Source organism: Symphodus melops, assembly GCF_947650265.1.
Source record: "Symphodus melops genome assembly, chromosome: 1".
Lineage (NCBI taxonomy): Eukaryota > Metazoa > Chordata > Actinopteri > Labriformes > Labridae > Symphodus > Symphodus melops.
The window spans coordinates 48718032-48740288 of record NC_136691.1 but is presented as its reverse complement, the minus strand read 5'-3'; the positions used below and the strand labels follow the sequence as shown (position 1 = coordinate 48740288).

Here is a 22257-nt window from a genome sequence, read left to right as displayed (position 1 = left end):
AGAGTGAAGTGCTGCCCCAGGACAAAGCTAGCTGAAGCGTTAAGTAAAAACATGATCAAAAAAACGAGTTTCTGTTATTGTCTGTGCGTGTCTGAATGTGTGCGTAGTTGTGGGTATGCCTGAGTGTCTAGCGGCCCATAAATAAACAACTAAAGCAATTTGAATATTTTCGTCTTTACCCTGCGTCTGTCTGCTTCTGTTTGTCTCATCGACTCTCATCTTTCCAATTTGCATCTTTTCCGCAAAAAAGCCACACGGAAAAACAATTCTTTCCTGTAATTTACATCTCGTAGAAGATGAAGAAGCACTGCCGAGCTCATTCTCTCGTCTTTAACTCCTCTCCACTGTGCCAAAGTTGATCTGTGAATAAATAGGTGTCGGGATAAATGGAGGAGTTTCCATTACCCCTTTCCATTTCAGTGTGTAGTCATTGTATTATGAGCCCATTTGTGTATAATTGCATTTCTCTTTTGCATTTATCTCTGTGTAGTCCTTCTCAGTCTTGCCTGCCCTTTCCTCTCTCACCTTTTGCTCTTTTTATCTGTCTTTTCATGTGGAAGACTTGCAGAAAAAGCCTGGTAACGTAAATGTATTCCTCGGCAAAGAGCTTTTATATCTCCATCTGCTCCATCCCTGCGTCCTCTGGCTGTCCTTTTGCTCTTCCCCTCAGATAGGCCAGTATTCATTATGCTAATTGACTTCAGTTCTTCCAAGAACATGAGCAAGACCTTGTTCTCCTCACATCCTTTTCTTTTTCGCTCCTTCTCTTTTCATTTTCCCTTTCTAATTCTCTCTCACTACCTTAAAGTAAAAGATTTGCATGGGCAGACTTCCATGGGATTAAATAGCCGTTTAAAATCCTTTACGTTTGTGTGTGTGTGTGTGTAAGCGAGAGAGAGAGAGAGAGAGCTTCCACCTCCTCCCCTCTCCTCCCTCTGTCATACTGCTTTCCTGTCCTCCCTGCAGAGTAAACAGAGCTGATGTTTGTTCTGCGTTCACCTCTTTCATCTTCATCCCCTCACTCGCTCCAGTGTACACATGTATGAGCGTGTGTTTTCTCTGCATGTGTTTGTGTGTGTGATTTGCATGCACTCAGCAGGAGCAGCTTAATGGAGCTTCTTGGGAATTTAAGAAAAAAGACATTTAGGCTAAATCATCTCTGAAATGATGCAGAGATATGAGGGGAAAGGAATTGAAAAACATATTAGGGGATAAAAAACTTCGATGTCAAGTTTATTTTCTCTGATGGAGGCGGATAAATGCTGAATATGAATGAGCAGGAGAGGATCGCTCTTGCATAATAAGAGTCAGGATGATGAATTGGAGCGGAATACAAAAATGAACAGAAACAGGCTCTTAATTCATCTGAGGGGGAAGATATTTCAAAGGTGTGATTAACTCAGGAACATTAAAGTCACCTCACCTCCACCCTGATTTCCTAGAAAGTTAATGTTGACATTTTCATCTTCAAAACGCACAATAGTACCCCCAAAAAACTCTAAACTTCCCATGACCTTTTCTGTATGAAAATGAGTCCAACATCAAACCATTATCTCTTTAAAACAAAACTTTAATGTCTGCTTTTCATTGTCAGTCTATGTGAATGCACTAATGTGAGCAACTGTTTGCTGCCAAACTGTAGTGATCCATCTTAATGAGAACATTTTAAAGAGCATATGGGAAGTGAAGCAACAACATTCAAATACACAAATACAAAGAAGCTGTTCGAACATTTCTTTACTGCAGCGGGAAAAAAATGGTATAGTGGATGTTTTTTATGAAATTCCTTTCTAGACATTACAATTTACAACCCAAATATACAAAATAACTATAATGAGAAAATGTAGTCTTTATTCTTACATAATCATAGAACACCAGCTCTCGTCTGACACTGTTATAGCCTCTGGGAGTGATGTCTTCGATTCATGTTTTGGGGTGTAGCCAGCGGTTAAGGATGAAGGACTCCTCGCCAAGACTTTGCGGGTCATTGTTTGCAGTCCAACGAGCAACTTGAGAAGTGCCATTGGAGTTTTAGTTTAGTTATATCAAAGGTCAAATCATTGGACGAGTTTGAATGGAAACGATCTGTTCTTAGAAATTAATTCAAGCTAAACTAGAGAAAGAATTAAAGATGGGTTCTGGGACTGCATGACAGTGTTTGTTTTTTGCATTCTTTTGCTTTCCACATGGACTGTTTTCCTGCACAGTGCACACAGTTAACGCCCGCTTAAACATTGGTGGATGGTTACACACTGACTACAAACCGCAAGCAAAAAACTTCTGATTCGATATCTGTGTAACTTGCTATTATCTATCTGTCATTTTTCTTTTATTGCATTAAACCACAAGTTTCCACCTAGAAAGAGGGAAAAACTCTCTAGCAGAGATCTAAGCACAAACTGTCCTGAAACTGCGATAGGAAAAAAACCGTTGTACTTTCTGCTACTCTGCTTGAACCTCTCTAAACAAAGGGAAGTAAAGAACCCTTCAGATCAAAGCCTAATCTTATTTTCCAGGCACACGCGTAATCTCCTGCTTCATTTAAAGATCTTAGCCTGTTTTGTTTCATGTCCATATTGACCTAATCTTTCTCCCCCGTCCTCCCCCTCCTTCCCTGCAGGCGGATGGTAAGGTAGTCGATGGCAGCCTGTTGGGGGATGCCAATGGTGTGGAGCCTGCACCAGGCAGAGTGAAGGATTCTGGGAAATGGCAGAAACCGAGGTTCTCCCGAAAAGCTCTGATGAAGTGCTGCCTGGTGAAATGGATCATCGCCAGCACACAGCCACAGGACAAAGGTAGAGCGGCCTGGGGGATGTCATGATGTCTTGATTAAACTCATGATGTTATGAATACACAAGTGTGAAGACCAGTCAGGATTGATTCCTGCATTGACAAGTGAGACCTCTGCTGGCCTTCTGAGGTTCCCATGGGTTGTGCTGGTTCTTTGACCTCAGGATCAAGCACCAAGAGATCCTTAAGTCTGAACACTCATTTATCAAATGTATCTTGATCCTTCAAGAACCATTTACTATCTCTGCCACCTTACTCCCCTGAGCATATTTTAAACAAATCTCCCTTTAAAAAGAACATGAATACTTTTAGGCTTCGTTTGTTCCTGGCCTTGGTCTCTGTACTCCACCTAGTGGTCCAGCTGTGATCCTGCAGTTAATCTTTTAACCTATTGTGATAGATAGATAGATAAATAGATAGATAGATAGATAGATAGATAGATAGATAGATAGATAGATAGATAGATAGATAGATAGATCCAGCCCCTATGTGACTAAGAGTAAACATAATTACAGATTGAACGTGTGCAGTTAACATTAACATTAGACTTAAACGTATATAGCATAAATGTACATAACCTGTGAAAGAAAACACATGAGAGCGATGATGCACTAAGTGACTTGTAAAATACTAGTATCTGCTTGTGGTTTAATCCTCTATGGATTATTTCTTATTATTTTCTTATTTTTTTCTTGTATTTTTACTAATAAGTTATCATTTAAATGAATGCCACTAAACCTCTTCTCATATTCAATCTATAGTTTAGCTTAAGATTGAGACATCCTTGTCTCCTTCCATACGTCGTTTATACTTTACTTTATCCTCCCTTCTTTTACAGTTTTTGTGCCTATTTGACAAGGGAATTTTTGGGTGGGATTTTTTTGGGGGGGCTTTTTTTTTATCAATGCCGTCTTTTCCATAACTTCTTCTGGTTCTCCTCTCTCTTTTTTTTCTTTGTCTTTCTTTGTCTACTGATTTCTCCCGCACTGTATTTTTTCCTTTGCTTTCCAACACCTTTCATAACTTACTGATTTGATCTCCTTTACCTTCCTATACGTCTTGACAACAGTCACCATATTGGAAATACTGTCTCTACCTAACTTTAGGTCAATTTAGAAACAGGCAAGAAGGTGAAGCTGAGATGGGCCTAAAGTCAGTCAACGCAGCCTCCCTGCTGTTTTATGCTCCTGACCTTCCAAAATTTTAAATGTAAAAATAGTTCAGTTGTTTTTATAAATGCCACTTCAATTAAGAAGCAAACACTGAGTCAGACTTCAGAGAGATTTAATTAAACCAAATGAGTCAGATGTGTGTGACTGCTCCTTGTTTCAGGGTCTGAGGCCAGCTCAGACTCACGCACCACTTCAATCCTTGTCACGTTTATCACACCATCCTGTTTTATCACACATATGCCTTGGTGGGCCTCTCCTCTTCACCTGGGCTGGACTCAAGCTTATACAGCACTTTTCTAGTCGACTGACTACTCAAAGCATTTTTACACGCGATGACTCCATGAACTGAGACCACAGCCCCCCTTATGTCAATGACACCTCCTTTAGTCATGCTTTACAAGCATTTATAATTGGGGCACCTCTGGGAGTCCACAGGTGCTGATTTCAATCTATAAATTATGATAAATGAGTCCAAATGAGTCCTTCTGTCACAGCTGAGGTTGACATCGTCACACTGCTTGTTTTACTCCATAAACAGTCCAAAGAACAAAGAGAGATATCAAACACATCTGAGAAGCTAGACTTACCATTAAAGATTTACCAGTAAATGTAAATTATTGTTTGCAATGACATATTCAATCTTTTTTTATTTTAATTTATGATTGTGAAGTGACTCAATCAAAGCATTGATTGCAATGATCTAATTGTTTCAGAATATTTTAATGATTTCTCTTCTAATCCAGAACTCCAGATGCTTTCTAACATTCAGCCATACCCTCGTAATATTTTATTCTGAGCACAAAGTTTAATCTCTGAATTAAAAGAATCTCAAACTCATTAGATTCAGTTGTGTAATGAAGCCATGAGGGGGGGAAAGAGAGAGACGAAGGACAGGAGGGATGAGAGAGACTTTAATATTGAGAGTGTAATATAATCAGGATTAGATATGAAGGAGAGAAGGACAGGAAGGAAGTTAGATGTTGAGCTGTCAAATACTTCTGCACTGGGTGTCTCTGTAGACTTCTGCCTGAGCGAGGTGAACTTCAGAGAGCAAGTGAGTGGACATGCAGGGCTGAAACAGGAGGAGAGTCGGGTTGGGTGTGTGTGTGATGTGTGTGTTGTGGTTCGTCAGGGTCAGTCACATGAAGCTTCAGGACAGATCCAGCATAATGCTGTTCAGTTCACCTCCTTTGAGGCATCAAGGACAGAGGAGAGGAAGAGGAAAGAAGGAGGGAGGGAACGTCACCTGTATGCAAACTGGGACTGAAGTTAGAAAAGGGGCTTTAGAGTGATATTTAAATGGAATCAGACCACAGCAGAACAAGGAAACATCGTCAAGGAGAGGGTTTACTTTCGTCACGTTTTCTTTTTACATTCGCTGAATTTAAGAGCATCCCTCTTTCTTTTTGTATGAAACCTGTTCAGATTTTTCTCCCTTTTCCCCCCATTTGAAGGATGTTTTGACTTTTAATACCACCAGACTTTCCTCTTTGTTTTCCTTTGACACTGTTGGTTGCTGGAGGTTCGGCTGGTCAAAGTTTAGAGGATGAATGCATGCAGAGCAGAGTGTGAGAACAAAATCACAAAGCTGATGCGCTGTTTCTTTGGCTTCATCACAGGAACGATCGTCCAAGGTATTTTCTATTTTATTCTGAAGCTGGTTGAAGGTTGCTTCACTTCTTATGAATATCAGATGTAGGGTTTATTTAATGCGGCTGGTTTTATGTGATTTAAAGAAAAACTAAAGATGCACATTATTTTTATGCAGTAAAATCATAATGTAGCATAGAATAGGAATTATCATGTAAAGTAGCAAGTGCCTCAGGATAATGCAGCGTTTGAATAAATCCTATTCCACATTTATTGTAGCTTCTGTATGTCGTTGTCATTCTAACCTGTCTTATTTTAATTACTTTTTAACTTTGATCTTTTAAGGGGAAAAAAATAGTTTTGATCTATTTGTTTGGCTTCTATTTTAGAAATGTGTCTTTGTTTGTTTTATAATTTTTGTATTTAAGTTTTTATTGAACTAAACGTTCGTGCTACTTTAAAAATGTACTGTTGCTATTCCACCAGTTTGTCCTTCCAGTCTTAGCCTGTATAGTGTCCTTCCGTTCTTGATTGATTAGATGTAAGTCTATCCTCTGTCCTCGTCCTGTGTCCTCTCATGAGACCAACATCATCTCTGAATCAGCACTCTGACTCCTCTGCTTTTCATCCCCTCTGTATCCTTTTTATTTCCAATTATTCCTCTCTCATCAATCTCACTCTGTCTGCGATCCCCTGCCGTTTCCTTTGTCCCAGATTCACCTAAGGTATGCAAGGGCACCTCAGGGTGCAGTGTCTGTTATCTTTTGAGAGAGGTTTTACACTCCTTTAAGCCAGTTCTCAGTTTGAAGTCTTCCTCAGGTAAAGGTTCAGGACCTTATTCTGCCTCCGGCGATGCATTACAAAGAGATTTTTTGGTTGTTAGTGAAAGAAAAAGTCCAGAAATACATCAAAATCCAGGGCAGAGTAAGAGTTGAAAAAACTGATATATTTAAAAAATAAAACACGTTTTAATTACATAGCTGAGGTTCACACTGCTTTGAACTTGACCAGCTGAAGTGGTTTTATAAAAAGGGGATTATCTCACATAGTGAGGCTGGCTTTGGTTTTAATTGGAACATATCAAGAAGTTGATGAGGCGAAGAGTGGGAAAATACAAAAATACCGAGGAAGCCGCCATCTTTCCTCCCTAATGACCAGCTTTATATTTAAGGTGAATAGACCTTGTGGTTTTATTCCTTTGTGCAACTGAAAGTCTTTGAGCACAAAGAAGCTTGAATTTCCCTCGGGATCAATAAAGTATCTATCTATCTATCTATCTAGAAGACAAAAGTATTCATCTTCAGTCCCTTGAGTTAGATGCCAAAGAATATTCACGCAACAAAAACATGGAGGCCGGATCTGTGCTGCTCATGCATACATTAAGAAATACATGAAGGAATTCAACTGTGTGCTTGTGTACATGGCACAGATTTACACAGAAGACGCGTGTGCTGCTTTGTATCATATTTCATTGTGGATGTTTTATCCATGTATCAGTTGTTCCTCATCAATCATTTACCCATGAAACACAGAAACCGTATAGTATTCAGCTGAGTAAGCTTCTCTTAGAATAGTTGTATTCATTTGATCAGTTTCTCATGTTTCATTGCGTTCTCTTTCTTTGTGAATGGAGCAAAACTTTTCTCCCTGTGGTGCGTTGTTTGGTGTTTAGCGCCCTCTAGTGATCGGAGGAGTTATGCAAGGCTGCTGGAGAAAGTATTGAGCATCATAGGGCTGCACAGGATGCTTTTGTATATTCTTCATTCTTTTTTGTGTTTCTTAATTGTGTGAGTAGTTCTGCTTTCTTTGTATTTAAAGATAGAAACTAAATATTTGTGTTTTCGAATTGGTTGGCTGAAGCAGTTTAATAAAGCAGATTAAATATATTACTTTATGAGTAGAGATTTTGCTCGGTGGGCATTTTTATTTTACTTTACATTTTAGATAGATAGATAGATAGATAGATAGATAGATAGATAGATAGATAGATAGATAGATAGATAGATAGATAGATACTTTATTGATCCCGAGGGAAATTCAAGTTTTTACAGACAAATAACATTTAAATTGAGAAAAAAGGCTGACATATTAAAATATCTGAATGTAAAGATTGTTGGTACATATTATGAGATGCACCTCTGGGGTTTGTATTAATAAAGGAGTCAGAGACTAAGAAGACACATTGAATATTATGCCTTATAAAACACTTGCAACGCCGTATTTATTCATCCCCAAGGGGAGATTTGTGATTTGTTATTTAAAGACATGCTGCTCACACACAGGTCTGAGAATCACACACATGCATATAAAAAGGATCTGATGGTCTTGCATTAGTCGAGAGATGTCAGAATGACGAAGCTGCACATGAGAGGCATCCCTGCAATATTGGGGGAATGGTCTTGCTCCAGAAGACCACCTCGGCTGTAAGCCAAACTCGAGAAATGAACTTGCACCTCTCTAACAACCAGTCCTAATTCCATTCCTTATTATTTTTTACAATGCAGTTAGACCCTGTTTCACACACAGCATTAGGAGTTTGCATAACACACAAGAAGTCTCTCTAAAAGCAGGCATTGTATAAAAAGTGTTTCTCTGTGGAAAACGATCAGAGGGGAAGGGAGCGAGACAGACAAATAAAAAAGAAATGTGGAGGCTTGTGATGTGTATGATGTGAAAGGTCAGAAGCTCTGCTGTGCTATTTGATCCTTTCTTCTTTTTTATCTTGCTCTTTCTCGATGTCACGTGTTGTCCCAAATTCAAACAGATTTTTAAATGACGCTTCAAACACACATGCACAACCAGAACACACACACACACACACACACAGAAAAACTGTTTCACCTATCACCTTTTCTACAGTGCTGGATAGTTGCCTTTGTCGGTACGCAGGAATCAGACTTTCAGACTTGTTCGCCTTCCTTTTTTCGTAGCTGATATTTCCAGAGTTTAAGTTCAAACTTAGCAGCTCAATCTTTGAAGGCACTTTTTTTAACAGTGGCCTGTGTGTTGTCATTTTAAGTTTAGATCTGCTCTTGTTGTCCAGGATCTTTGACAACATCCACAGTATTTTAGAGAAGCTTTTTCGCATCTTTAGTCTCATAGTTGTCGGTTCAGCTGCATTATGGGAGCTGTGATGGCCGCTCTCTCTGTTGAGGCAAGGAGGCGTCTCTCTCGGCCCAGCTGTCTCTCTCACTGTGGCCACAGTGCAGCCAGGTACCATCGCTCAGGTAGGCAATGCTATTAAAAAAATAATAATCCATTCACACTTTTCTCTTCACTTTCATGCTTTCCTTCTTTCATTTTGTAACCTTTTTTCAATTTCATTTACGTGTTTGACAACATTTTCGTTGCATTTGGAGGAATATTAGTAGTACACACTCTTTAGGAAACATATGTTCAGATCTGTAAAATTCTGAATAGTAGAAGTTGTAGAAGTATTGTGTGTCCCTTCCTACTATATATTGTATGGTTTCAGCATATTTTATACGTAACACTGTTAAAACAGTGAAGAGTGATATAGCTGACATTATAAAGCAAATAGTTGTCTTTTACGTTGTAGTTTAGAATTGCATCTCCACACAGCCAAGTGTTATATCACTTCTCTTGTGGTGAGGACTTGAGGTGTTTTTTGCTGATGATATGTCTAACTGAGAGGAAGCAGTCAGAGTCCTCTCTTCCTTTTTACTGGCTGTTGTGTCAGCAGGCAACACCAAGCCCACCTTTTAAAAACCTGTTAGTGTCCTAATGGCCTACTTAGAGGAACAACCACACACACACACACACACACACACACACATACACACACACACACACACACACACACACACACACACGGAGAAAGTGAACCCAATCAAGTCTACAATATACATACAAACGTACCAATGTAAATGAACATAAATAGACGCCTAAACTAACAGAACAGAGCTATAGCACCATTATGCACAAATTCATTCATATGATGTGCATGTGTTCGTTCGTGCATTTGTGTTTTAGTGTGTAAATGCTTGTCACCTGATCCACTCTTCTCAACAAAGTGCTATCTAAATTGTAAATATGACCTTCAGGGTGATTCCTCCACAGCATATATAGACACCTGAGACTCTTTTGAAAAAAATAAATAATTAAAAGTACAAACTAAGAATAGATTTATCGTCTATTTAGATTTTTCTGGTAAAGTGTAAAATGCAGAGAAGGAGGAGGTTGTTGCGTCACCATCACCGCGGCCTCACCACAAAGATATCGATCTCTCTCACTCTAGCCTCCAATCCGTTTCTCCTAACTCTAACAGAGCCAATGCACACACACCGCAAACACACACATGCACACACACACACACACACACACACACACACACACACACACACACACACCTTTGGTCCTCATCTTATCTTGATGCATTAGCAAGTGCAGAGTCATCAGTTATCCTCTTTTGACTTCGAAACACATCTACATTTATACACACACTCTTGCTCACCCACTCTAATTATATTTGTCCATGTTATATATGCACACACTTCCAGGAATTATCAAGGTTTTGAAGGCATAACTAATATAATTATTATTTATTCATATTCAGCCTGCTTCTTATGCTGTGTGCAGTTCACAGAAAATAATGATAAAATGTATTTAGAGAAAAAATGAATCCCCCTTGCTTTTGAAATGTGTGTGGCGGTTTTAGCATGTGCTTGCTCATAGCAATACACATACATAATTGTGTAAACTGACATCCTTTCAGTTCAGCAAATTGAACAACAGGTCAAGATATGGTTCGAGGTATGGCCAAGGGTGCAACACATACCTACTGGGATCTGATTGGCCAACCCTTGAGACTCTACTTATCCCTGTGGGGCAATTCACGCACCAAGCGGTCGACCACAGGAGCAACCTGCATACACTCTGACGGAGCAGGGGAAGCAGGAGCTGGGGATCAAACCCTCAACCTTCTGGTTTGAGAGACAACTCTAACCACTGAGCCATAGCCGCCCCCTAAATGAATGAATGTGCAATATGAAAAAGTGACACAAACCCACCAAAAAGTGTTTCAAAATAACTGCAAAGTGATGCAAAATATGCACAATGCACCAAAGGTGCAAAATTGAAGATTTTATTTACACAGAGCAGTTTTTAATTGATATGTAGTAATAGGAGAGTGACAACATGGATTTAAGTAGATGGGGAGAGAAAGTCTGCAGTAAGCCAAAGTTACAGAACTCCTGAGAGGATGGAGGGAGGAGGATCAGGAGGAGCAACGGCAAAATACAGAATACAGACATACGAAAAAAGAGGAATAGAGAAGAGTGCGAAAGGACCACTTTAAGGACACAAAAAGGGGATGAGGAGGACAGGGTACTCCAAGGAAAAAGGTGAAACTGAATGCAGCAACAGATAAATTAAGGAAACTGAAGAGAGAGAGAGAGAGAGGGAGAGAGAGAGAGGGATTGATGGGAAAGTATGTGTGGAGGAGGTAGACACCAGGGGGAGGAGGTTTCATTCCCCACAGCTCCTCTCACTTTCTCAGGACTTCCCTCCCTGGACACCGCTGCTGAGTGCCTTCTCCACAGAGCTGAACTCTTCCATATCTGGAGCTGGATTGGACAAACATTGAGCTGGACTGAATCTGATCGGACAACAACAACAAAATCTACGTTTCACTTTTTTGCCCATAAATGAAGTCTTTGCTCGGGGTTTTGTGGACCGAAGGAATACAATCTCCTCTGAGAGAAAAACATACAGCAAAAGAAAAGAAGGGCAAGTGGTGATTAAACAACACACAATTCATCTTTAAAAAACTTTGCTCTTTTTTTTTTTTTAACTAGATTAGTGATCTTTTTTGAATTTTTATTTTCTATTGTTGTGAGTAGGTGTAACTCAAACTATAGTCAAATAGTCCTTTGCTTGTAGAAAAAGTAGGCTTCTGAAGCCAAGCTGAGTTGACAGTCTCTGCCTGCAGTTAGCTCATGTAATGGGGTTATTTAATGATACCTGCTAATGTAAGCTTACTCCTTAATAGCATGGAAGATGAGAGGTCATAGGTGTTTTTATTCTGTTCTCTGATGTTCTGTTTATCTATAAGTCAGCTGTGCCAGCCTCAATTTTCTCCAGCCTAATAGCTGCAAAATCCTGAAAATGGACACCGAGGCTGCACTGCATTCTTTGCTTTCCCCAAAGGACGTGTTCCTCTAAAACCAAAATGTGATCCCTGAGTGTAAACTATGACGTGAGGACTGATAATAGCTGTTTGGATTAAGAGGGTGAGCAGCAACTTGTGTCTTTATCAGTCTGAACTTCTGAGTGCTGGAGCAGGAAAAAGTGACCGTAAACGTCTCTTTTTAATGCACTGTAATAAATAGCGGTGACACAGCTTTCCCTCATGGGTTTAGATAGGGAGGTTTTCCTTATATGTCGGCTTCAAACTATTTTCTACGTCAACATTAGTGTTGACATTAGAGCAGCCTTCGTCCAGCTCCTTGGCCCTGGTCTCATGCTGCATCCTGGGCCTGAAAACAAATCCATAAAGACTCTTATCAACGTGAAGGATCCCTGATCACCTCTGTATCAAACACTTGTTGACTTGACTCTCCTGGCCCAGCTTTTCTGGGGCTAGCCTGAGCCTCCTTTCTGTGTCTCACTGGGACAAGACCTTCTTGTGCAGTCTTTGCCCATAGTGGGTTCCCCTCCCCTAGAGTCATGGGGATCCAGGGTATGGAGCTGTTTGCCATCGGCGTGGTCATCATCCTGTTCATGGCTGTTCTGAAGCAGTTTGGTATCTTGGAGCCCATGTCCTCGTTTGAAGGTAAGGGCCCAACTGAGGCCCCTCTAATGCAGACACTTTGAGCTCTCTTGCGGTGACAGTGAATTATATACCACACTGTACTGTATTGTACTACATGATAGAGGATAAAAGGACAATTTTAGGACTTTTCCTATGTTGTCATTACTTATCTGTTTAGACACCCCACAGATATGCTCTTGGAAACAGTATATGTGTTTAAAATCATAATGGGTTATGAAGCAAATATTTAATGTTCATGCACAGCTTCATAATACTACAAAATGAGGGATAGAGGGTTAAGGCAAAGTGTTTAAGGTAAAAGGTTTATCTCTTTAACTCATCTTAACTCAGTCATACACATTTGTGCACATTTTATTTAAGTTGAATTCTGAACCAAATGTTGTTATAGCTCCAAATTTGGAGAGCTGAAGCATTCCTGCAAGGTTAAAAAAAATCATATAAGTGTGCCTACAGTAATAGGATATTAGCTTAACATGTGAGACATTTAAAAGACAGGGCTATTTTTGTCAGCTCATGAAAAGTTGACATTTTGGATTTTGTTGACTCTTAAAGCCTGCAAACTCGAGCCAAAATTATTGCTTACACAGATCATGTCTTGGTTGAGACTCATCTTGTAAACGCAACTGAAAAAAGTCTTACATAAGTCTTACGTCAACCGCTTTCCAAAAATTATGAAAATAAATAATGAACCAACACCACTTTGATTTATGTTCTGCTGGGAGCTGATTTATTTGGCCCTCTGCATCTTAAACTCACCACACGGTGTTGCTTTGTCGCTACATCCACCTCGACTCCACAATATACAAACAGGACCATGTTTTCAACATTTGTCAATTATAATAACCATTAACCAACCTTTGACCACAACATATGTTTCTTAATTTTAATTAAAGTATTCAAATACTGTTGTTCTTGTAAGTTGATGAAAGATTAAACTACCGTAAATTCCGGACTATAAGCCGCTACTTTTTTCTCACACTTCGAGCACTGCGGCTTCTACTCCGGTGCGGCTAATGCATGGATTTTTTATGGGGGACAATGAGCTTCTGCCGCAAAAACATTTGACTTCGTCACGTCGGATCTTAATATCAGTCATTTTGCGCTTCATGCACGCACCCTCATGATGGAAAACACACGGAGAAATACATATGATGCAGCTTTCAAGTTAAAGGCGATCGAGCTGGCTGTCAAAGAAGCTAACAGAGCTGCTGCACGTTAAGATGACACTGACAGCGACAACAGAGACTGAGGAAGTGAATGGATGGACTTTTTCTTGTGAAATATATTACGGTCATCTTTTTCATCAGCCGTGTTACAGACACCGTCGGCTAGGCTTCGTATTGTAACGGTTCATGTTGTAAAGTCAGTAGTTGATAATGTGTTCATAATTCCGATTATGTGGAGAGTCAGTGAATGCACCAGCGAGAACGTGTTGAGTGGCTGTATGAGAGAACGCTGGGGGAGAGAGTTGGATTGTTACGGCAAGTTATGTGTTGCTCTCTGCTGTAAACGGCGTGGTCACGGCCGACAGTGACCGGGTTATTAAGTTATTATTTGAACGCTCTCGTCGTCCTTTAACGTCCGTACGGACGCTACAGTATTTGCGGATGTTACCGGTAGCCTACGTCTGTGTAAATAGCTCTTGTTATAGCGTGGACACCTGCGGCTTATAATCAAGTGCGGCTTATATATGTACAAATACATTTATTTACTTATTTTTAGCCGGTGCGGCTTATATCCAGGTGCGCTCAATAGTACGGAATTTACGGTACTCTTTCTGACATCAAGTCATTGTTTCCACAGATCCCTCCACTTCATTGTATAACTCTAGCCCATTAATATTGTTTTTTTCTTTGACAGTCCATCTCTCTCTCTCAATGTGAGAGTTTAAAAGCTGAATGAAAATTCATTTAAAAAAAGCAACAGTATATGAAAGCTATAACACTACTATGTTGTATTTCTTATTTATGTTCAGAAATACAATACTGTAAGTTCCTGACAATCGTTAAATCTTTGTGGGGGTGTTGGCGTCAGAGTGAGAGAAGGTTAATGGGATGCTTTATTTTGCCTACTAAGAGATTTTCCGTAAAACCTTCGGCCACTACACTGTGTACATGTGGGACTGTGAAAGAGCCATCAGATCTCTGAATGATGCTGCAGCCTTTGATCAGAGTTTTTGGGCTGGAGTCCAGCCAGTGAGAGTGCCCTGCCCATCAGTGTGCCAAGACAATTACAGCAGGAAGGCTCCAGTCGGCACATTAGTGCTTCTCATATGGCTCAGGATCAAAAGTAATAAATTCAACAAAAACAGCAGTAATATTGTTTCATAATTTATCACTCATCTCATTTTCTCCAATCTGCAGCTCCTCCAATAAGACACACACCTTCCTCCCCCTGCTCCTCCTCCTCCTCCTCCTGCCCACTGTGGCAGCGCCCACACCCCGGTCTAGCATTACTTCACATTAATTATACATGCGCTATCGAACAAGCCTTTTCTGAGGCCACCTAAAAATGGAGACTGGAGAACTCCTCCAGGACCCTGAAGGACACTGGCCATCCCTCAATAGCCTCAAAAATGTTTCAAATGTGACTTCATACTGATTCCTGGAATTTTATGACTTCAGCACCTCCCACTGGGACTAATTTGCTCAAGCATCTTCTCATTAACTCCCTGAAACAAAACTTGTAGGTACAATACAAAACGTAATGATATAATAAGATATTGAATGATAAAACTATGAACGATAATGATGAGCAGACAGACAAATGAAGTGAGCTTGAATGCATGGATAATTTGTAAATGTTATATGTGCAGAACAGGTTTGTGAAGAGACAGAGATTGCATCATGACGACAGTTCTCTGCTCGCAATAGGTTAGCTGTTGTAAAAGGTTATGGCCTTCGGTTGGAAAGATTTCCTGTATCTCCAACATCTTGCTGAACACATAATATGATCTCAGCTTCCTCAGAAAGTAGAGTGTACTCATCCCCTTCTTGTACACAGCCTGAGTGTTGGCCTGTTGTAGGTACGCCTCCACCCCAGACATATCCTCTTTTATGATGCACAGCGATCGTGGCTCCGTCCTCTTCCTTCTAAAGTCAATCACCATCTCCCTGGTCTTGTCCAAGTTTAGAATCTTCTTCGTCTTCCTGTCCACTCAAAAAGTTATCTGTACTCCTCCTCTTGCCCATCACTTATACACCCAACAATACAATGTTATGCAATGCGAATAATTCAATACGTCAACCTAACCCTAACCCAATATACAATTCTAGGAAAACTTGTTTTGGATTTGAATAGTTTGCAAATATATCTTGTTCATCAGTTGTATCTTTGAAGTTCTCCATCGATCTTGTCATGGTGCCAATGTACTTTTCCAGTTCAACAACCTCTCTTTTTTTTTTTTTTTCAGTAAAAAAGTTAGTTTTTTAATCTGTAAACTTGCAAGCTGGCCTTTCACGATGTTCTTGCATTTAATGCAATTATTTTTCCTGAGTGATTGACTTGTATCTCTAGGTTGTACCTTCACCTGCAAACATTGAGTTCATGTCTTGAGGTTCTAATGTTTGAAAATGATTCATGCCCACTTTAAGTGTACATTAAAAAATGTGTGATCTCCAGTGCATAAACACTGAGATTATATTTTCAATATAGTAGGAGACATCTTGCATCACAGAAATTTTAATATATATACATATTTCTTGTTCTACACATTTTTTAAATGAGGGCGAACAAAGACTTCTCACAATAATTGAAGCACATCTGGAGGTTATACTGTAAGTGGTCACACATTTTCCACATCAGCAGTACATGAGACCACTTTTATCACACAGCACAAATAATGGCTGGTATCTCTTTTGTTGCTTTAATTATTTTATCAGAATTCATGAAAAGAACTTTCAATTTTGACTTATGCTCAAAATCAGTGAACCTCTTCTTTATCTGTGTGTGTGTGTGTGTGTGTGTGTGTGTGTGTGTGTGTGTGTGTGTGTGTGTGTGTGTGTATATGAACTTGTGTTTTCCCAAGTAAGTACAATCCAAGTTAATGAACCCGCTGGCCTTTGATTGTTGTTCCAGTGTTCTTCTGATCTGATGTGGATTTTGGGTTCAGTCCAGCTTGGTCCTATTTTGGGCTGACATCTGATGCCAGAAGTAGCCTTGTCTGTAGAGGAATACAAGCCCTACTCTGAGCTACTTTGACACCAGTGTTTGGTATTTTTTACTCCACATTGTCCAGGATATATTTCTCAATACTTAAAAATGCTTAATCCCATGTTAATGATCATTTATCGACGACGTAAGTGAATAAAGGTTTTTTTTAAAAGAGATCGATAGAAATGTTACTCCATCCATTGATTTTGTAACTTGAAAAAGCCTTTTACAATGATTGCCTTATTGGATATTCTAGGATTATTTGTTTTGAATCCAATAAGTAGTTTTTCAATTTGAATATCAGTTTTTGCTGATAACACGTTAAACGGTTTTCTTTTTATGTACTTTAGACAAAAGTGTCAGACCTCTTGTTTGTGTCCATTCATCGAATTTAAAATAGAAGAAACAGTGACTTGATAGGCCTCCTTTTGTGCTCACAGAAAAGAGCTTTAGTGGCAGCAGGGAGAGCTTTGAAGACAATGTACCTCTCACGCCTCCAGGCCATTCAGCAGTTTATTGGTGGCGTTGAATCATTCTTTCATATTTAACACAAATCCACACAATTATTATTTTTATTTTTTTAAAGAACAGACTGATTTTGTGTCTGTGTGTTTGTCTGTTAATACTCAATAATTGTCTGACAGACTTTTTCAACCATAAATAAATAGTTATTTCTATTTTAGTATAATTTAGGCATATTTTTATAGTTGTATGGGATTAAGATATTACAGTAAAGCAGATTCTTCACAAATAAGAGTCATACGTTTTGGATGAAGTTATTTGTTTGCATTACATTAGGAACAATATCTCCTGTCCCTCCTCCTGAGGCTTTTTTGATAGCCACTAGAGGGAGTGTGTGTTCACTGTTTCACACATTACACGATTATGTGTGACACAGTATTAAATCTGTGTTACGGACCCCAAGAGAGAAAGGGCGCAATTAGAAAGTGGATCACAGACCTTAGTGGGAAAATGAGATTCAGGACACCTGTTGACCTCTGTCACCACATCCGCTAACTACTTAAAGCAAACATGTTAAATGTATGGCACATTTACAAAAACGTGCCTGTTATTCTGTGCCCTGCTTTATTTAGTGTTTTATATGATAAAAAATAATGGTTGCATGTTAATTATATTGTTAAAATATATGATGAAGAATTCAGTAATTCTGTGAGTGGGGCATTTACTCTATCCGCTAACTGCAAGGTAATTTTAATGTTTGTTTGTTTTTTTTACAATAATATGCTTTTAAGTTTTATAAAGGAGCCAGGCCTTTCCTATAGTTGTAAAGAAAACCCTGAAAGATCCATTAGAGCAGGAGAGAGAGGGAGGGATAGAGAGAGAGAGACAGAGGAGGGATAGAGAGAGAGGATGGAGGGTGGAAAGGCAGTCAATTAAAAAAAAGGCAGAAGGGAAGGGCTAAATGAAGAAACAGAAAATGAGTGACGGGTGAGTGACACTATTTCTGAGACTGGCAGGGATAGAGAAGGATAGACAGTGAGTCAAAAAGAGAAAGATGGATGGTAAGAAAAGTGTATAGATAATTTATTTCATGATGTAGAAAGGGGAAAATAAATAGTGATCCTGGAGGAAAAGGTAGAAGAAGAGGGGAAGATGAGTGTGAGGTGGGAGACGGAGGGACTTCAGACAGTTGGCATCGTCTGCCTGGTGATCATGTTCCTCAAACTGATGCACCTGCTGGGTCTGATTGACATCACTGAGACAGGTGAGGTGACAGCAAGGGGCGTGAGGATGAGCAAGATGAGAGGACATGTAGTAAAGAGGCTATGCTAGGGTTTTTTTTCCCATAGTAAATCTTTGTCATGTTTGACGCATGTCTGGAGAGTAGTAGGAGCAGATCTAAAGGTTGTACATAGATGTTAAACCTCGAGACCCTTTAAAAAAAAAAAAGGTGGGATTCACTGGTGGAATCCTCTCATTGGCAGGTTATAAAACAATACTGACTTAAAAAGTGGGCTGAGGATATTGAACAATGTGTGATTAAGAAGAAATTACAAGTGTCTGTACTCTTTAGTTAGCCATGCATAAATATACATTTTCCTATTTATTCATAGCACCAGGATTTCTTGAACAAGCTGTTCCTAACTTCTAACTGGACCTTGTATACTGTTTAGTTATTGTATGTGTTGCTGCTAGCTGACAAGGCTAATGTTAGCTTGCAAATATAATACCTGTTCAGTCATATCTTGCCGTCATTTAAAACAAGATACAATTAAATAATGATATACATATTAAAGAATCGGAAATGCCTCACTAAATCACTAGTCACCACTCAGTTATTTAGGCTAGAATAACATTTTGTTTGAATGATGTGTAAGAGAGGTTACACGTGGTCAACATATGTGACCTCAAACTTGATGAATACAGTTCAGTAATGATTGAAATATAGTTTTTAAATCTCAAATTATGTAACATTAGCCTATGCATCAGTTAGCTATGTTAGCATAACTTTCCTTTTACTCTTTCTAAACTGAAACTCAAAAATCGTAGGCCCACTCCTTAAGGTCAAGCACTAATAATTGACATTATAGAGAATAAGCACTGCCATAATTAACAAAATGTACATGTTTTAGTGTCATGTTTTTTAAATAACTTAGCTTATTAGGCTACAAGTGTGATTTCTTGTTTACATGGCTCATTGCTCTTTATTGGACAATGCCATTAGTTAGCAACTGTTTTTTTGCAAAAATGTTTAACTTCTTTACATTAAGCTCATATAATCTAAATTTTGGTCAGACATACAAATTAAAATGAAAAAGCGGTAGGCTACTAAATTAATACATGTTGAGACAATTAAAATACTTAAACATTAGACTCTTAGATCTTTCAATGAAGAATTGTGGTCAAGAATAAATCGTTTATACTGAAGAAAAATTGAATCATCAATCATAACATTTGATACTAATTTGGTTTGAAAGGACAAATACAGCCTTATTTTGAATTAATGGGATTGCTCTTGTGTTGAAGCAGATCAGACGTCATTTCCTGCTGCTGACTTTGTGTAGGAAGTCACTAAACTTTCTCAGTGTTTATTGAACCCTAAAGAGAGTCCTTCCTCTGGGGTTTATCCTGTATCTTTCACAGCATATTATATTTCACTGCTCTGCTGGATGTTTGATCAGATATAACTTGAGTCTTTTTCCTCTGTACCGCTCACTGCGTCATCCTATTTAAACCTCTCAGTGATTGATCTGACTGTTTTTCTTTGTTTTTTCTTCCTCTTACTATCACTTTCACTCTCTTTCACTTCATCTTTGTATCAACACCCTCTCCTCCTCCTGCTCTTTTCTCTCTGTTTAAAGATGGTGAGTATGGATACCATACTATCTTAAAGAAAAACATTCACTCGTTTTTTTGTATTTTTAATATTTTCGTGTGTGAATTTCTAACCAATTATACTGCAACAGATCTTTTTTTATTATTTGTAAGTAAAAAGATTGATTTCCTCAAATTTAATATTTTCTACACTGGCTTTTAATAATTAGTAAGCAAACAGCTAAAAACAAAACATGGTGCATGTTCGCCATAAAGAAAGTACCTTCTCTTTTTTTTTGTCACTGATTTGGCCTCATTTTCTTTTTCTAAGATTGCTTGTTCGTCCCACCTAATCCTAATACATACCTCCCTCCCTGAATGTTTACCTGCATCCACACACTCAATGTGTGCTCCCATCACCTTTCTTTTTCCTCCTCATCTTTCCCTTTGTACATCACTTCCTTCTCTCTTTTGTTTTTCTCCTCTCTCTATCTTCCTGTCTGTCTATCCATCCTTCCATTTCTCTCTTTCTCCCACAGACAGCAGCGACAGCGATTTGGAGCTGTCGACTGTGCGTCACCAGCCGGAGGGGCTGGACCAGCTGCAGGCTCAGACCAAGTTCACCAGGAAGGAGCTCCAGTCTCTGTATCGGGGCTTCAAAAATGTAAGTTGGGTTGTTAAGACATTCCTCAGTGCTCTTACAATATTACTTTACTTTAATTGGACCTGAATTCTTCTAATGTATGCCTTTTCTTCCTCTCTGGAGCAGGAGTGTCCCAGTGGAATGGTGGATGAGGAGACGTTCAAGACCATCTATTCTCAGTTCTTCCCCCAAGGAGGTTAGACATTGGAAGGATTTCTCCTTTCTTGTCCTTTCTTATTTCAGGGCTGTGCAAAAATTGTAACCTGGGAAATGTGGTTTCTACAGGTCCCTGATTATATTTGTTTTAGCTCTTTTCTTGCCAATTATGATAGTGAAAGGACATACCAAGGTAAATCAGGACAGTGGTGGATGAAAACAGATATTTTTATTGTGCATAATTCTCAATAGCGAATGGAAATGAACAAATCATATGTTTCAAGTAAGTGTGTTCTTTAAGACATGTATGAAGTTAAGCATGGAAACATTTTCAAATACATTTAAATAAAGCATAATCTACATTCCTCCCTTCATTGTGTTATATTCCTATTTCAACTCATTAATTTGTTTTTTCTAGATGTTAGAAAAAAGAAAACGAATGTCTCAAAATCAAGTATTTTTTTTCCCATATTTAACCCTTTAACCTTTAAAGTTGTTGTTTTTTTCAAGCTAATGAGCCCAAGTATAAAATATTAGATACCAAAGTAAAGAACATGGCCCTCAAAATGTAGTTGAGTAAAGTAACTACTGCTACTAGATCAAAAAAAATCATTTTCTCACAGACGACACTAACCTTGAATGAACCTTCTATTTATTTTCATAGGTTAAATGTAACCCTCCCACTCAAATCATTTTCTATTTGTATGTTCAACTCTTTGGAAAAGCATAAATGTTGCTTAAAGTTTTTGCTCCTGACTCTCTTTGTCTACAGATGCCACCACCTACGCTCACTTCCTGTTTAATGCATTCGACATCGACAGAAACGGTTCGATACGCTTTGAGGACTTTGTCATCGGCTTGTCAGTGTTGCTCAGAGGTTCAGTCACTGAGAAGCTCAACTGGGCCTTTAACCTCTACGACATTAATAGGGACGGCTACATCACTAAAGAGGTTTGTTATTGCTATGTTAACTGAATACAGACATGTCTTTTTTCTATTACTCAATTCTCATCAAACAAGAGTGAGTACCAAGTGAGTAGTTTGACTGGACGAGAGGCAATTCCATGAGTAGTGATAAAGAGAACAATATCACTGTAACTTTTCACAGTATGTTTCATTCCCCCTCAGCCAGGTGTTGTGAATAGTACTGTTATATATTTTTAGATTAATCAAATTGGTAACTTTGAATCACACAACAGACACACAGGATTTCACCGACCTACAGATAAATATCTATGATACAAAATAGCTGTTTTGTTGTTATCATGGAGTCAAAGGAGAATTTTTTACATTTTACCATTATATGCTACGTTGAACTGTCGGATGAAACCAACCACAAACTTAGTGCATAAGATAATCCAGATGTTTTTCTTGTCTTCAGGAGATGCTGGCCATTATGAAGTCCATCTACGACATGATGGGGAGTTATACTTACCCCTGTGTGCGAGATGAAGCCCCCTATGAACATGTCGACAAGTTCTTTCAGGTTGTTAATGTATACCTTTTTTTTTAAACTGCTCCACACATCAATAACTTGCAAACAACATAACACAACACTTTTAAATGATCTCAGTAATGTGTTGTTTTTATCTGCTTGCTTTATGCTTTTATAGAAAATGGATAAAAACAGAGACGGCGTGGTGACCATTGAAGAGTTCATTGAGACCTGTCAGAAGGTGACTTTT

At 38.9% G+C, this 22257-nt stretch overlaps 1 protein-coding gene across 5 annotated transcripts in view; it reads left to right on the top strand.

Moving 5' to 3' along the window:
• The window catches only part of kcnip3b (Kv channel interacting protein 3b, calsenilin), a 44713-nt gene that overhangs the window by 19900 nt on the left and 2556 nt on the right, over nt 1-22257 (top strand). Inside the window, exons 3-8 of one of the 5 annotated variants that reach the window (XM_079364742.1) lie at nt 2621-2795; nt 20313-20437; nt 20543-20612; nt 21345-21523; nt 21954-22058; nt 22186-22248. In XM_079364742.1, coding sequence (XP_079220868.1) covers nt 2621-2795; nt 20313-20437; nt 20543-20612; nt 21345-21523; nt 21954-22058; nt 22186-22248 — 717 coding nt within the window. Of the gene's footprint in view, nt 1-2620; nt 2796-8642; nt 8780-11008; nt 12346-17868; nt 18224-18248; nt 18367-20312; nt 20438-20542; nt 20613-21344; nt 21524-21953; nt 22059-22185; nt 22249-22257 lie in introns of those variants that run through there. The other 4 variants (XM_079364744.1, XM_079364746.1, XM_079364743.1 and 1 more) reach the window with 4 other exon arrangements.